Here is a 17,497-nt window from a genome sequence, read left to right as displayed (position 1 = left end):
ACGCAGGGTCTGCCAGCTTGTCGGGGGCCACTGCTCTAGCTCCAGGCAGGTGAAAGGCACATTGGTGACTCAGCACTGGGGAGAGAAGGCTGAGGGGTCACTCATAGAAGGACAGAGAGAGCTGCTCTTTAAGAGACATGATGTTACTGCAGCATGAAGTCTGTAGGGTAGACCTCAAGAAGGACTTCCTAACATTGGGCAGGCTGGAAACCAGGCAGCTGGTTTCCAGTGATCCACAAGTTTGATTTGAGTGTCCACCCTATTCCAACGACTTGGGTAGCCAACTCCCATCCCATGTTAGGGACTCTTACAAGATAGGCAGAGGAGCAGATTTCTTCTACGGGGGTGCCAGGTGGGTAACTTGTAATGTCCAAACATTCTGAGTTCTCACAGTCTCCTGGGTAGGGGACCACATGGGAGCGTAGGTGGCATAGGTTGGGGGCCCCCATGGTTCCCCAGAATTAACCCTTCTCTCTCCTCCCCCAACAGGTTGGTTTTTGGAGGTGTCCCTGCTGAAGGACAAAGAGTTCTCCCATGTGACACCCCAAGGTGCCTTTGAGGAAAGCTCTCTGGACCTCCTTATGGGCTGATGGAGAAGTGGGCTCCCCACACCCTCTCTGTCCCCAGCTGAGATTATGGTGGATTTGGGATACAGCCCAGGCCTGGGCCTCCTGCTGCTGACCCAGCCCCGGAGGCGTTAGCAAGAGCCCTGTGCCATCCACCCCCCAGAGACCACCCCTCCTACCAGGGGCCTGGAGCTGGCGAGTGACTATGCGGCTTGGGCTGTGTGTGGTGGCCCTGGTTCTGAGCTGGATGCATCTCGCTGCCGGCAGCCGGGGGATCAAGGGGAAGAGGCAGAGGCGGAGTGAGTAACGGATGCGGCTGGACCACCGTGGGCCTTGGGAGTGGTGGTGGTGAGGGTGCTGTCTGGGGACTAGGGCCTTTGGTCGTTTCATTCTATGATGACCATTGCAGACTTCTACGTTGTCTATTACATTACTCAGTAGACTATCCTGTTTGTGGATTATCCAGTGTGTGGATTAATTTATTGAGATCACCCACTCTGTAGATTACTCACTTTGTCTGTTTTCCCCTTTGTAGACTCTGCTTTCTAGATTAACCCCTCTCTTGTGAGGGTCCAGTTTGTGGATTCTGCCCTTTGATATAACACCAGCTTTGTGTGGTATCCATGGAAGTGCTTCCCGGCCCGGTGCTCCTGGGGTGCTCAGTGTCCCCCCTTTATGGAGAGGAGTTCAGGGCTCCTTTCTTTTAGTGGTGTCTGAAGTGCAGCCCTTAACCCCTTGGGGCCAGGAACCCCACACAGCCTCATGGTGGGCAACAGACATCCCTGCCCAGATAACGGGGCAGAAACAATGGAGCAGAGAAGGTTGTGGGACAGTCCACTGCTGTGGTTTTTAACCCTGCCCAGTGGGATTCAGAGATCTGTGCTGGGGGGTGAAGGGGAGGCCGTGGGCAGGAGGCTGCCCCCCCCCCCACCTTCAAACCAGAGCAGCTTCCCTCTTCCCTGCTTTTGGGAAGATTCCACGTAAGATGTCATTGGAGGAAAGGGTCTTCACAGCCTAAAAAAATTAAATCCTGTCATTGTGCAGATGGGAAAACTGAGGCTAAGAAAGGGGAAGAGATGACATTCCAAAGGACACACAGTCAGTATTGGAACCCAGGTCTCCTGGTTCCTGTGAGCCCAGTCTTCTTGAAAACAGAGCCTGAAGGAGTTTACCTCTCCCCACCATCCCCGCCGTCCCTCCCAGGATCCCATCCTAGGCAGTCCTGAGAGCAGGTCCCCCATTCTCCACTTGATGCCTCCAGGGATGGGGGTTCAGTACCTGCCATCATGTCATGGGAGTGGCCACTGCGTGTGAGGGACAGTGCCAGGGAGTGGGGTGGAGGCCCGACCCAAGCCTATCTGTCTCTCAGCATCCCCCGGAAGAGATGTCACGCCCCCAGGTAGACAGCTCCTCTGAAGTCTAGTCCGACCACCTCTTGCTTCACTTCTGAGGCCTTCCGACCGAGGTCCGCCAGGAAAGGTTGAAAGGCAATGGAGTTTTTTTGGGTCTCCACGGGGGTGGCCAAGGCCAGAACCCAGCCCAGAGAGAGAAGCTCAGAGAACTGGTGAAGCTGAAAATCCCTGGCTTAACAAACAATTAGAGACGGTTAGGTTTAATCAGCAGCGAGGCCTTGATTTTCCTCCCTTCTCATCTGTCATGGCCAATATTTTGGACTCCACGGGCCAGATGCGGTTTAGTGGTTTATAATCAGTCTCCTCTATTTCCGAGAGGAGAGAAAGAATGGGAGAGGCCACTCATCGTCATGTGATGTGCACTAGTGGCCACGCTTCCACTGGTGAGCCGCACACTCACTTACACCAGGGGGTCAGAAGACCTGGGTCCATCTTTTGCACTAAAAAAAGAGAAAAGTACTGGCCTGGCCATCAGAATGGGCCACTCCCAGCAACAGCCAATCAAATGCAGCGATTTTGATGTGCCCACTTTTGATAGAGCCACATCTCACAGCCTCGACAGCATGTAGCCCAGTGTTTATTACCAAATGGTGTGACTGACAGACATCCTTGATCACCATCAAGGATGCGACGAGGTTGGGGAGAAGTGTGGGAAAGACTCAAGATGCAGCGAGGGTCCAAAATGGACAGAGGTTCGGGGGGATATGGGGGTAGACATTGCTAGGCAATACTTGTGAAATCATAACCATAAAGCTGCAAGTGTGATTGTATAGGAATACAGTGAGGGTTACATGAGATAATAGGTACACATACTGTGAAACCTTTGTGAAATATCAAGCTCTGTATGGTCAGGATGCATGTCGGTTTTTTTTTATTTTTTATTTTTTATTTTTTATTTTTATTTTTTTGCGGTACGTGGGCCTCTCACTGTTGTGGCCTCTCCCATTGCGGAGCACAGGCTCCGGACGCGCTGGCCCAGCGGCCATGGCTCATAGGCCCAGCCGCTCCGCGGCATGTGGGATCTTCCCAGACCGGGACACGAACCCGTGTCCCCTGCTTCGGCAGGCGGACTCTCAACCACTGCGCCACTAGGGAAGCCCTTTTTAAAAAAATTTTTATTGTAATATAGTTGATTTACAATGTTGTGTTAGTTTCAGGTATACAGCAAAGTGAATCAGTTATACATATACATATATCCTCTCTTTTAGATGCGTGTCATTATTATATAAACAACCTGTGGACCATTTTGCCCCAGGGTTTCCATGGGAGTGGAGGAGGGAAGAAAGGATGGGGACAGCACATGTGGCTGCTCTGGCCCCCACCACGTGCAAGGGCAGTGGGCAGCCTGGGGGGCAGAGGCAGTCTTGCTGTGTATATGAGCCTCAGGTCTGTTGACTCTGCCATCCCGTGACTGCATGCCAGTGGGGCCACCAGAAGCCACCCAGTATAGCTCTGATCCAGAGCCACACACCAGTTTTGAGCCCAGAAATGTGTGATCTCAGGTCTGAGAGATGGTGTCCCTGCACAGAGGCGAGAAGTTTAGCTGTGAGTCCCAAACCCTGACAGGGCGTCCTCCTCCTGTCCCACTCACTGAGGACGCCTCCCCTCCCCGAACCCTCTCTTCACTCACCCTCACTGACCCTTGCCCTCTGCTGACTGCCTTCCCACCTGGATTTCCTGCCCATCACGGAGCCCTCTTTCCCTCCCCATGCCTCTCACTGAGTGCCCCTCCCCTTACTGAGACCCTTCTCCCATCTGATTCCTGGGCCCCTTCACTCAGTCCTGCCCCCATGAAGCCTGCATTCCTTCACTGAACCCTGACTCTTCCAGAGCTGGACTCCCCAGTTTTTTTTTTTTTTTTTCCGGTACGCAGGCCTCTCACTGTTGCGGCCTCTCCCGTTGCGGAGCACAGGCTCCAGACGCGCAGGCTCAGCGGCCATGGCTCACGGGCCCAGCCGCTCCGCGGCATATGGGATCTTCCCGGACCGGGGCACGAACCCGTGTCCCCTGCATCGGCAGGCGGACTCTCAACCACTGCGCCACCAGGGAAGCCCTGGACTCCCCCTTTCTTAAATTAATTTTTATTGGAATATAGTTGATCCACAATGCTGTGTTAGCTTCCGCCTCACAGCAAAGTGAACCAGCCACACGTGTACATAAATCCACTCTCTTCCAGATTCTCCTCCCGTACGGGTCATGACAGAACACTGAGTAGAGTTCCCTGTGCTATACAGCAGGTCCTTATTAGTTATCCATTTTACATATACTAGTGTGTATATGTCAATCCCAATCTCCCAATTTATCCCTCCCCTCCCCTTCCCCCTTGGTAACCATAAGTTTGTTTTCTACAGCTGTGACTCTATTTCTGTTTTGTAAATACGTTCATTGGTACCATTTTTTCAGATTGCACATGTAAAGGATATCGTATCATATTTGTCTTTCTCTGGACTCCCCTTTTTTGCCCCTTCTCACTGCCCCGTCCTCCAACCGGAGCCTTCCTCCCCTCCGTCACTAACCGTCTGTAGAGTCCCTCTTCCCCGGCTGAAGCCCCATTCACTCCTTGGGCCATTCCCCACTCGCCCGTTGCGAACCCCCAGAGGCCGGCCCCGGGTGGCAGAGACGGGTCATGAGGAGCCCATGGGTGAAGGGGGAAGAGGCGATTTAACCTGGTGTAGAGGATGTGGAAAGGAACCAGGAGGGCTGCGAGGGCCCAGAGGGAGTGACTCCTGAGATGTGATTTTAAAGATGAGTAGCTGATGTGCAGGCAAGGGAGTGGGGGTGCGGTGGGGGAGGCGGAGGGCACTCCAGGCAGGGGACCAGCCTGTCCAAAGGTGAGGAGTTGGGAGGAGGCACAGACTGTGCAGGAAATGGGGTGCAGCAAGGGGTAGCTGGAGGAGTGGTTTCTGGGTGCAGTTCTAGGGAGCCCTGAGGTTTTCACTGGAGCAGCTCTGCTCATTCTGTGTTAGACGTGGATGCTGTTTTCTACTGAAAAGAAGGGTTGTGCTGTTAAAACAAAAAGCTGAACACCCATTAGGGTAGAGCAAGGAAAGCTGCCTGCAGCTGAGGGAGCATCCTGGGAGCGATGCCGCACAAGTGGGCAGAGGTCGGAGGGTGGAGCGCTTGGTACCCGCCAGGCTGAGGAGTTTGCCCTTGACCTGACTTGAGCTGTGGGTAATGAGGACCCACGGAGAGGTCTGAATTAGGGGAGCAGTGTGGTCCAGCTGCAGGACTGGGTGAGGGGAGGTGGTTCGAGATGGGAGGCAAACAGGCCAGTTAAAGGCTATTTGGGCCCAGTCGAGGAAAAAGTGTGGGTCTAAACTAAGCTCACAGCTGAGTTAAAGGATGCCGGATCTTCCCGGGGGATGTGCCCAGGGCACCAGGGCACCAGGATTGGACACATCTCCTGGGAGAGCATGTGGCCTCCACCCGCTCAGCGAGGTCCCAGTTCCTGTCACCCCCCTGCCCCGCCCTTGCCTCCGCCCACTTAACTCAGGGCTCTCTCACCGAGTCTAATTCCTCCAAGACTAGATACCACCCCCAGACAAAGGTCAGCCCTCCTCTGGGTCATGGAGCGTTCCCCTCCCTTGGCACTGACCCTCACCCCCCCCCCCGTAACTCCTCATTCCTATCCTGTCCCGCTCCCCACACTTTATCAAGCCCCCCAGTGAGCTCCATCCATATAACCCCCTCCCTGAGCCTCTGCCTCACTCACCACATCCTCAGCCCTACATTCTGGGGGAGCCCTATCCCTGTGTGGAGCCTCACCCCTTACTGGGCTCCCATTCAGAAACAAGACAGGCTCCACCCTCCCAAGCTCTTTCTAATGGGAGGAAAAGACATATTAGCAGATAATAACGACACAAGGTGATATCTACCATGATGGATTCAAGTACTGGGGGCAGGGAACACACAGAAATACTCCATCCAGATTTTACATGGGGGTGAGATCAAGGGAGACTTCCTGGAGGAGGTGACCTTAGTTCTGAGGCTTGAAAGAGTTAAGCTCAAGAGGAGGCAGAGGGTGTTCCAGGCAGAAGGACCAACTTGAGCAAAGGCACAGAGGTGTGAAGTAGTGTGATGTGTTCAGAGGAACAAAAACAATTCCATATTGCTTAGAGGTAGTGTGAAGAGATGAGGTGGATGGGATCAGCCTACGGAAGCTTTTTAGGCCAGGTGGAAGAGCTGGGTATTAATTCTGCAGCCAATAGGGAGCTATGGATGGGTTTTAGGCAGGGGTGTGACACCATCAGAATTGGGGTTTTGGAAAGATCTCGAGATGAGAAAGTTGGGGACCTGGGAGAAGTGAAGTCCCTGGAGAGGAGGCACTGTGGCCAGAAGCCATTCTTCAGGGGGGTGGGGGCTGAGCCACCCCGGGGCAAGGCCTGACTGTAGAAACATCAGCCCGAAAGGGGTTTGCATGGTGATGAAGGGGGCGAGAAGCACCAGGGAAGGGAGGAGGACACAGCTTTGCCTTCCTGGCTCATGCACTCAGGCTCCACTGAGTGCCTGGGAGCGGGGGCAGTAGGGTGGGGGTGGGAAGGGCAGAACTGCATGAGGGGGTTTTGTGAAGAGCTTGGAAGGAGGCTCCATCAGCTCCCTGAGCGCCCTCCCCATCATTGAGCCCACCCATCCTCAGCCAGGCTCCAGCCCTGCCAGGCTGCCTCCCCTGCACGCAACCCTCCTGTCAGGGGCACAGAAGCCCGAGGCAGCATTTCAGATTGTGAATCTGACCACGCCCTTCTGAGGTCCCTTTCCCTGTCGATGGACTAAAGCCCTATTTTCCATTCTGTGGATGCCCTCGGATGGTCAGTGCCTCAGAGCCTTTGCACAGGCTGTTTCTCCTGTCGGCACTCCCTCTTCACCTAGCCTGCTGCACAAGGGCATGCCCTTCATCGCTCCTACAGTCCTCACAATGTGCAGCCAGCCCTCAGTGGGCATCTGTTGCTACATCTCCACATCCCCAGTTCCTGGCAGCTCTGACACGTGTTAGGTGTGCGGTGAACGTCTGTGGAATGAATGAGCCTCAGTTTCTCCCTTTGAATTATTATGTAACCTCTGTCCGTACCCAGCATCTTCCTTGGACACCCCCCACCCCGGCACACACAGAGCCCCGTCCACTCTGGCTTTCCATCCCCTCGCTGCCCATCTATTTGCGTCACTAAGCCAAGAACACCCTTTGGGTCCCATTCCCCTTGAGAAGTGTCTCTTTCCTCCTTGGACTGCCCCTGCCCATCACCAAGCCCCTCTCCTCCTTGCTGAACACCGCTCTCCCTTCCTGAGCCCCCAAACCTCATGGAGCTCAGCTCCCTAGTCCCTTGTCCCTGACCCCAGCCTCAAGCCTCAAGGCCTGTCTTACCACCTGAGCTCTGTATGTTGACCCTCTCGTATCCTTGGGTCTTCACTCCATCACTTCACCCTGCCTCTGTCTTGTGATCACATTCCCCACCCCCAGCTGGTCTCTCCTTTCTGTCTGTGTTCTCTGACCCCCTCTGTCCCGCTCCTCACTTTACCCCCCCCACCTCTATCCCCTCCACTCACTCTTCAGCCCCCTGTGGTTTGGCTGGCATCCCACCAAACTGCCTTTCTTGAGGTCACCCAATCACCTCAGTGCACGTGTTGTAGATTTGTCCAGGGCTCCCCAGTCATGGTCTCCTCCCAGCCCCGGTCCCCGCAGATCTCGCCCTTTTCCACTCGGTTTCCATCCCACCACCCCCCTCAATGCCCTTCCATCTCTCCAACTATTCCTTCTCAGCCTCTTTCCAGGCACCTTCCTCTACTTGTGTGTTGAATGCGAGTACTGCCCGGGCCGCAGCTCTTGATCCTCTTCTCAAGCTGCACAGCTCTTTCCCCCGGGACGCTTTCCTCTCCCACGGATTTAACCCCCAATGATGGCTCCCAGGACGGATCCCTGAGTTCTCTCCCTTCTCCATAGCCAGTCTCCTGAATGAGATGGTTCTCTTTCCTCACCTTCCTTTACCCTTCAGCCACTGCCCTCCACTCTCCACCCCCACCAGGGATGCCAACAATCTGTTTGTGGCTGATTCCTTACGTGACATCTCAGAAGCATTTGGCGTTGGGCTCCCCGCTCCTCCCTTGAGTGTCCTCTTCTCCACCTTTTTTTTTTTTTTTTTTTTTTTTGCGGTACTCGGGCCTCGCACTGTTGTGGCCTCTCCTGTTGCGGAGCACAGGCTCCGGACGCGCAGGCTCAGCGGCCATGGCTCATGGGCCCAGCCGCTCCGCGGCATGTGGGATCTTCCCGGACCGGGGCAAGAACCCGTGTCCGCTGCATCAGCAGGTGGACTCTCAACCACTGCGCCACCAGGGAAGCCCGAGTGTCCTTTTCTCTTGGCTTCCGTGATGCAACATGCTTTTGAGTGTCCCTACCTGTCTGGGTGCTCCTTCTCAGCCTCTTCGTTGGCCCTTCTTTTTCTGCCCTTCTCTTCAATGGCTAATGCCTCTTCTCACTGTCTGCACCCTCTCTCCTAGTCGTCTCATGGACCTCTAGGCCTTTGATGACTGTTTTATATTAAGGACTCTGTGTCTCAATCTCCAGGTAAAATGTTTCTCTTGAGTTCCAGACCCACAGGTTCAGCTGCCTAGTAGACACCTCCCCCCGGATGTCTCATGAGAACCACAAACTCAACACAAGTCATCATTTCCTCCACCCAAATCTGCTCTTCCTCCTGTGGGCCCTCTCTTGGTGAAGGACCAACAGCTACCCCACCACCCAAGCCCAACGCCTAGGCATCATCCTTGTTGTGTGCCTTCCCCGGGCTCTCACCCCACATCCAGTTCATCACCTAGTCTCATTGATTCTACTGCCTGAATATCTCACCTGTGTCTACACCTGTCCATCCTCTTGGTTCAGCTCCATCTCTTTGAACCTGGGAGTCCTCCTCCCTCCAGGTTTGCCATCCTTACAATCTGGTCTCCACACCACAGAGTGATCTTTCTAAAATGGAATCCTGGCCATGTCTCCTGTTTTAAAGCCCCCAGGGATTCCTCATGGCCTTTAGGGTAATGTCCGTACTCCTTTATAAGGGTTCGAGGCTGTTCCTCCTCTGGCCCCTGCTTCCCTCTCCACTCACTCCACACACCAGCCATGCTGAGTTAACTAATTTCAGATCCCCCACGGGCCGCACTTTCTCTTGCGGGTCACTGAGAGCTCTGAAGGGAGATGCACACAGAGATCTGTTGTTGGTTGAGTGGGGGGCGGGCAGCAGGATTCTGAGAAGGCCCTTTGCAAATCTGTCCTTAAGAAAAGTGATAAGGAACGAATAAATGAGTTACGGGAGCATAGTGATAGAGGCCCACAACTGGGACACCTGGATGACTTTGGTTTTTGAAACCAAGGCAAAAAACTAGAAGGAGCATTCATTTCAATAATGAATTAAATAAAAACCTTGAGTATAGACAACTTAATATCTTTGAAGTAAAAGTGATACCTAAAATCTACAGTGACATTAATTTGTAATACAGCTGAATAATGGCCCGAAGTGGAAAACTAATCCCAAGGGGTTTCCATCATAACTTCGACACCACCTTTGGAGCCTTTTTTTTTCTCTTACAATGACCCAACCAACAAGAATGATATTAAGTTTTAAATTCATTGATTACTTACATGGTAACATTGACTCTCTATAAATAAATTCTCTATTTTAAAAAATCAGTCTGGCCATGCTTTCAGTTTGCCTGTCACCTTGTATTGTCCTACCCCCTGGCTTTCATAAACTTTGTCCCCTCTGCCTGGAACACATACTGGCTGTGAAACCTTGTTTAAGTAATTCGACCTCTCTATTTCCTCATCTGTGAGAAAGAGGATGAAAAAAAAGTAGTAGTACCCCCTTCACGGGTTGTGAGGTTCAAATGAGTTAATACTTGTAAAGCATTGAGAGCAGTGCCTGCCACAGGATAAGTGTTCAACCTTCAGGAATAAGCTGCCATGATTATGATTACGATTCTGTTGTTGTTGTTTTATTGTTGTGTTTGTTATTCCCCTCTTCTCTTCTGTTCACCTTTCTCTTACTCGTTCCCCTGTTCTGAAATCAGGGATCATTCCTGGAGCAGGTGTTCCTCCCCACAACCCTGCAGAGTGGGCATCCTGATCTCCCTATTTTGGTGGTGGGAAGGGAGGCCCACAGGATGCAGTGTTTCACCCAGGGTCACAGGCTGGGCAATTGGCTCAGGTCCAGGCAGCTGAAGCCTGAGCTCTGGGTCCTCCCTTGCGGCACAACCCCCTGCCATCTCTGCTCTGATTCCCCTGGCTCTCTGCCTCCAGCCTGTATCTACAGATCCTCGCTGCCTGGTTCCTCTTTTAGTGACTGGCCCCACCCATCCCCTATGCCAGAACCCCGGGAAGCACTGCAGCCTCCTCCCGCTATGCTTGGTCACCATGACCGTACTGATTGTATTCCCTAAGCAACTCTCAAATCGTTTTCTCTTCATCTCCACTGAACAGAACTTGGTTAAAGACTTCCTCATCTTTCTCACCTGGATGATCTGGTCAGCATCCTCCCTAAAGGTCCTCCGGTCTCTGGTCTCTCCCCAGGCTGCAGAGGAAGTTTTCCAACATGTAAATCAGACTGGGTCTTGCTCCTGCTTAAAACTTGCCAATGACTTCCTGTTGTCTAATCAGCTCTGAGAAAGATGGCCCCAAAACTCTGCAAAACAAGGATTCTGTGGCCAAAATGTCTCAGAGGTGCAGTTCACTCTTTCCCCATTTTAGAGAGTCACTCTAATTCATAGGAGCATAATAAAGGCTGCAAAAAGTCCTGCAGTAAAGAATCCTGTTTAGACTTGTTGGATCCAGTGGTTCTCAGTCTCACCTGGTGCAATGGCCTTTTCTCTACATCCTTCTATGAACATTTAGGGGAATCACGTTCCAAGGAATACTCTTTAGGAAATGCTGCCCAACAGGATGGAATTCAAGTCCATTGGCGTGATATAAAAGGCCCCTCCTGATAGGACACCTTATCTTTCACTTGTACCCCAAATTATCCACAATTCTCTTGGGGTCATTCTGCGCCTCTGTGGTCTTGCCCCTGGAGGGCCCTTGTCTCCCCTTCCCAATGGACAAATCACTACTTATTCTTCAAGAGCTGGCCCAAATGGCACCTCCTCTGTGACTCCTTCCTTCCTTATTTCTGGGTCCTCTATCGCTTGGTCTTGTGGCTGCCAGCATGTTCCTGGTTGCAGGCCCGTCTGCACCCCTGAGAGATTAGCTCAGCTTGGCCAGGCGTCTTCCCCTCCACGTCCCCAGCACTCACACTGCACATGGTACCTGGGAGGGGCCGGGTGAGTGTTGGTTGAACAAGTGAATGAGGAAACAAGATCAAAGGTCTGAGACTTAACGCTGGCGCTGGGGACCATGCTGGCTCAAAGGATGGTTCCAAGCTCAGCACCTTTGACATCTTGGGCCACATTGTTTTTATAGGAGCTGCCCCCCGCATCGTAGGATGTTTAGCGGCCTCCCTGGCCTCTGTCCCCCAGATGCCACTAGCAACCCCTCCCCAGTGTGATAATCGAAACGTCTCTAGACTTTGCCAAGTGTCCTCTGGGGAACAGACTCATCTCTGCTTGAGAGTACTGTTCTAGACGTGGGTTATTCCAGCTGTCTTCCTGTCTCTGGGCAGGTGGCCTCTTTCTCATTTTTCCTCTTGTCCTTAAAATTTTCTCAAGGACGAAAGCCCTCCATCCATACCTGAGCCTGAGCTTTCCTTCCTCTGGGGTGGGGGTGGGGATGAGGGAATGTGTAAATTCCAGGATGGGTGCAGCTTCAGTGCCTCCTCTGGGGATGATGGAGCAAGCCTGGAGGGTGAGTTTGTGTTGTACCTGGACCTAATAGAGGCATTTAGGGTGGATGGCAGCCCTTGCTGTGCTAGTTTGCTTGAAAGCAGATACTGGGGAGGTTTATAAAGCAGCCTTGCAGAGAGCTACCAGCCTGGCCTGTGCTTTTTGAGAAGCACATTCATTCTACGGGCTGAAACTCCTGTCTACTCACTTCCCATCCTTGTGGGATCCTGGGAAAGATGGAGGTCTCTCCCACAGCTGCCTCTCACCCTTGCTCCATCCTTGCAGTCAGCGCCGAGGGGAGCCAGGCCTGTGCCAAAGGCTGTGAGCTCTGTTCGGAGGTCAACGGCTGCCTTAAGTGCTCACCCAAGCTGTTCATCTTGCTGGAGAGGAACGACATCCGCCAGGTGGGCGTCTGCTTGCCGTCCTGCCCACCTGGATACTTTGATGCCCGCAACCCTGACATGAACAAGTGCATCAGTGAGTGTGGGCGGGGCTGGGCAAGGGCGCCGGAAGCTCTGGACATGGGGTGGGGGTGGGGTGGGGCAGTGCTTTGAACTGTTGATGGACTACAAGAGGAGTAGAGGGATACAGAGGAGGGGAGTCCTTTTTTTTTTTTTTTTTGCGGTACGCGGGCCTCTCACTGTTGTGGCCTCTCCCGTTGTGGAGCACAGGCTCCGGACACGCAGGCTCAGCGGCCATGGCTCACGGGCCCAGCCGCTCCGCGGCATGTGGGATCTTCTCGGACCCGGGGCACGAACCCGTGTCCCCTGCATCGGCAGGCGGACTCTCAACCACTGCGCCACCAGGGAAGCCCAGGAGGGGAGTTCTTGATTTAAATATCCAGCTGCTGGCCAGACCTCTCCCCAGACATCCCACCCACGTTTCCAACCCATACCATAGCCACATCTCCTCCCTCCAAACCTGCGCTGACCTGTATTGGGTCACTCTCAGTGTCCCAACCCATCACCCAAGCCACAGACCTGAGAGCCAACCTCTTATTTATGCCCCCACCCCATCCATCCAATAGCCAAACTGTGCCTCCTTCATGCTCTTTCCATCCTCACTGCCATGGTCTTATCCAGGGTCCCATCACGTCTCTCCTCGACCACTGCAATAGCCTGTTCATCTGTCCCCCAACCCTCATCTGGTTCCCTTCCACCCTCCCTCTGCACTGCAGCCAGAAAGATGCCTCTGAGACACATAACCAGAAAATCACTGCTGGCTCCACTGAGGGCAGGGAAATTCAAGCCCTGGTCAGCCGTCTCTCCCCACCCTTTTCCCCCCACTCTTCTCACTCTGCTCCGCTCTCTCACACCAGCTACCGTCCCACATGCTCCAAGACACATGCTGTCACACCTCCCTCTCAGCTGGGGGACATGCAGCGAACACTCTCCTGTAAGCAACGCCAGGGACCTTCCCATTCTGTTCAGAGCCTTGGAGTTTAGAAGGCATTTCCAGACCTGTCAGTTGAGCCTCCCAACCACCTTTGGAGGGAGACAGACTTAAGTGATGTTACCCTTTTCATAGCTGATAACTTCGAGGTCTCAGGGGAAATGACTGATCCAAGTTCAGCCGACTTGGGTTCTAATCCCAACTCCGCTGCTTATTCATTGTGTGACCTTGGGCAAGTGGCAGCCTCTCAAAACCTCATCTTCAAAATGTGGGTGCTTGCTTTTACCCCCTAGGGTTGTTGTAAGAGGCATATGGAAGCCCTCAGGGTCTGGCACTCAATAAACAGCTGCTGTTATTCTTACTTTTGTTCATATTTTGCCTGCCACCAAACCCAAGAATCAGAGGCCAGGAGGCACAGAGGGTGGGGTGGCGTTGGGAAGCTTGTGAGAACGGAGGTAGGACCCCGGGACTGCCCTCTTGGTCCTCAGGGATTTGGGGTAGGGCGTTCCTGGCTGTGCCAGCTTCTGGGAAACTGGCATCCCAGACTTCAGGGGTGGAGACTGGGGAGAAGTCAGCTCCACCCACAATCCAGGAAGGGAGAGATTGTGAAAGACCCCTCCAGCTTCTAGCCTAGCCCGGCAACCCACCCTCCCCCCACTTCCCCAGAGGAGGGAGAGCTGGCAGGAGGGCTTCAGGGAGGGACCCAGGAGTCCAACCAAGGTGGTTCCTGGAACCCGGCCTTGTAGAGGCAGAGGAATTTGCCCTGGGATTGCTCTCCCCTACTCCAGGCAGATTCTTGCTGCCCCGGGCAGGAGGAGAACCAGGCTCTGGTGTGTTGTGCATGCCCAGCGATAGGGAGAGAGGAGACTACACAGCCACTCTCAGGGTGTCATTGTATCCCTCGGTTCAGCTCTGATTAGGTGGTCCTTGGGGTGCCGTGAGAGGCTGGGACGCTCCTCTCGCCCCCACTAATCTCCTCTCCTCTGAAACCGGCTCTCTTGGGCCTCCCTTTGGGCTCCCGGGCCTGGGATTGGGTTGGGGTTGAGGTTGGCTGACCGTGGCAAGAGTCCCAGCCAGCCCTCAAGAGAGGCTGCTTTGGTCTCCTCTCCCCCCATCCCCTTGCCTTCCTTTCTCTCCCTCTCAAGACTCCCCTGCGGTAATTGCAGCCCCAGGCCCCGTTCCTGCCCTGTGTGAGTGGGCGTGGCTGGGTGGCCACGGGGACCAGGGGAGGCGTCCATCCGCGGCTGAGCCAGAGGCCCCCAATCTGGCCCTCTCCTCAGAATGCAAGATCGAACACTGTGAGGCCTGCTTCAGCCACAACTTCTGCACCAAGTGTAAGGAGAGCTTGTACCTGCACAAGGGCCGCTGCTATCCCGCCTGTCCCGAGGGCTCTGCGGCTGCCAACGGCACCATGGAGTGCAGCAGCCCCGGTAAGGCAGGAAGGCGCGGTGGGCAAATGCTGTGGCCCAGGGTCCAGGACCCCGGAGGAGGGGCGGGCGGGGGATTCAGCCAGGGAGAGCGTGGGCTGGGCCCTGTGCAGCGAAAGCTCATCACCACCACCCTCTGAGCTTTCCCTCAGGACTTTTCTGCCTTCTGGACTAAAGACGCCTCTAGCCTGGGGCTGCGGCTGAGAGCAGATGGGAGGGGCTCCCCTGGGGTACTCGGGGCCAGGGGAGGAGACGTGACCCCCTTCTCCTCTTGCTTCCCTCCCCTCCTGCCAGCACAATGTGAAATGAGCGAGTGGTCTCTGTGGGGGCCGTGCTCCAAGAAGAAGAAGCTCTGTGGCTTCCGGAGGGGCTCGGAGGAGCGGACACGGAGGGTGCTCCACGCCCCTGGGGGGGACCACACCGTCTGCTCCGACACCAAGGAGACCCGGAGGTGCACGGGGAGGAGGACGCCCTGCCCGGAGGGTGAGCTGCGGCCTCACCTCCCTGGGGTCGGGGGTCAGCACAGCCACGGGAGTTCTGACCCCCTCTGCTTCCTGCCTGTGGCCCAGGAGAGGGCTCAGGCCAGGACCCCATACTGTGCAAACCCATGCCAGGCAGAGAGTGGGCCCCGCAGCTGTGTGATGGGCTGGGAAGCTTCTATGGCCCTATCCCTCCCCATTTCTTCTGAGCCAGTGGATGTCGGCGCTGGAAGTGCCCTCCGAGGTCAGATGATGGGGACGTGGAAGGGGGTGTTAAGACCCAGAGAGGTGCAGTGATTTGGCCAAGGTCACACAGCCTGCAGGTGGCAATGATGTGGCAGTGTCCTGGGGTGGAGGAGTGGCGGGGGGGGGGCCGTCCTGCCTGTCCTGAGAGCTGCAGTGACCATCTGGGAGATGCCCTCAGCCCATTGGGATCCAAGGTCTGAGGAAGACGTGAGGAAGAGGCGGGCGTCTGGTTCATCGAGGGGTGCAGGGTGAAAAGGCTCACGGGACCCCTTCTCTGTACCCATGTTGCAGCGCCCTCTGCAGTGGCTGCTTCTCAGAGGAGTCCTTGAGGGGACCCCGACTGCCTATGGGCCTCCTCCCCGCCTCCCCCCACCGCCCAGCTTCCTCACCACATTCCTCCTCGGGCCCTTGGCCATGCCCAGGGCCTCCCTGCTGTGTCAGGACGCCCTTTGTTGACTCTTACAGGGCAGAAGAGGAGGAAAGGTGGCCAGGGCCGGCGGGAGCATGCCAACAGGAACCCCGGCCGGAAGGAGAACAAGGAGGCGGGTGCCGGCGCTCGGAGACGCAAGGGCCAGCAGCGGCAGCAGCAAGGGACAGTGGGGCCGGTCACCTCTGCGGGGTCCACCTAGGGACACTGTTCAGCCTCCAGGCCCGTGCAGAAAGAGTCCAGCCCTGCTCTGTGTGATGAGAGCTTTACCGAACTCGAGCACTGGGGGCAACGCTTACACACACTCTCCATACATACACGTACACACAGATACGTGCACACAGGTCCCATGTCCAAACGTGTAACTGACATACATGTAAACGTGTGCCCGCGCACACGTGGACACACACACACACACACACAATCGAGGTTACCGGAAGACATTTCTGTCCCTCGGCCATCATTGGGTCAGCAGGGCAGGGAGGCAGAGGGCTCATCTCTGCCCTGCAGAGGGCCTAGTGGCACACACTTGGTTTGTGATGTTCCCAGTGGACACATCAGAGAGAACATTTTCCAGCGTCCAAGCCCAAACTCTGCAGAGTGGAGCCTTCTGGAGGGGCTGATAGCACCAGCCTGGTGTGGCAGACGGCAGCCAAAGCTTGAGGAGTGTTCAGCATCTCCAGCTGTGTGACTTTATCTTTGGAGAGTATTGTTACACCTCCATGATCCATATCAGGGCTTTCCTGACTCTGAAAACTGCTTAAAGGTTTATTTCAAATTAAAAACGAAAACCAAATGACAACAGTAGCCACAGGTACCACGTTTCTTTTCAGGGTATGGGGTTGGTAGAGTACACGGGAGGAGGAAGTGAATTTCAAGGGACCCCTCCTGGTCTAATTTACAGAAGGTCCAGAGCAGGAAGAAAACTTGGGGGATGTGTAGAGCAGTAACCAGATTCTCTACATCTTTGTTACTCAGAGTGTGGTCTGTGGACCAGCATCAACATTATCACTAGGCAGCTTGTTAGAAATGAGAATCTCAGGTCCCATCCCAGACCTGATGAACCAGAGTCTGCATTTTTACAAGGTTCCAGGTGACTGGCGTGCACATTCAAGTTTGAGAAACACTGCTCTAATTACCTCTAAGGATGGAACAAAGGTCTCGGCCAGCTTGCAGCAGGAAGGATTCTGGTCAGCTGTAAAGGGAGACTTCTCACCTGGGAGAGGTAGAATCTATATACTGAAGGGCTATAGTGGCCCTTCTAGGGGGAGGGAGTGCTCAGGCTCTCTGAGATGGTTGGGGACCGTTGGACGGGAAGGTAGAACAGGGGATAAAATCACTTCTTGTGGTGTTCTGAAGTGTCCACTGGTAGCCATCCGGGCACCAGGCTCTGGAGGAATGTTTGGTTTGCAGAGGGGAGCCAGACAGGGGCCTTGCTCTCATGGAACTTAGAGGTTGGTGGAGGAACAGGCATGAATCAAGTAATCATTTGAATAAATGTATAATTATAAATGAGAGGAGTTAAAGGCAGGCAACCACTGAAACATACACAGAGCTATGAAAGTAAATAAAACTAAATAAAAATAAGAGACCCTATTTCGGGGAAGCTTTTTAGAGGTGGTGACCTTTGAGCCAAGCTCTGAAGGATAAATAAGAGTTCACACAAAGATGAGGAACGGCATTCTAGACCAGTGCTGTCCAATAGAAATACAATATGAGTCACTTATCTCATTTAACATGTTTCTAACAGCCACAT

General features: G+C 54.3%; 1 protein-coding gene across 1 annotated transcript; it reads left to right on the top strand.

Annotated features, from left to right (window-relative positions):
- The first annotated feature begins 644 nt into the window (after positions 1-644).
- Positions 645-16,112, top strand: RSPO1 (R-spondin 1). The gene is made up of 5 exons (XM_082615072.1): positions 645-865; positions 12,056-12,247; positions 14,443-14,592; positions 14,884-15,072; positions 15,780-16,112. Exons 1-5 carry the CDS (start codon positions 772-774, stop codon positions 15,941-15,943), a joined length of 789 nt encoding a protein of 262 aa, XP_082471198.1. The 5' UTR covers positions 645-771; the 3' UTR covers positions 15,944-16,112.
- Positions 16,113-17,497: the final 1,385 nt, after the last annotated feature.

The sequence above is a fragment of the Mesoplodon mirus genome, assembly GCF_964341445.2.
Source record: "Mesoplodon mirus genome assembly, chromosome: 3".
Lineage (NCBI taxonomy): Eukaryota > Metazoa > Chordata > Mammalia > Artiodactyla > Ziphiidae > Mesoplodon > Mesoplodon mirus.
Note: the sequence above shows the minus strand (reverse complement) of the source record. Positions and strands in the feature narration are given on the sequence as shown.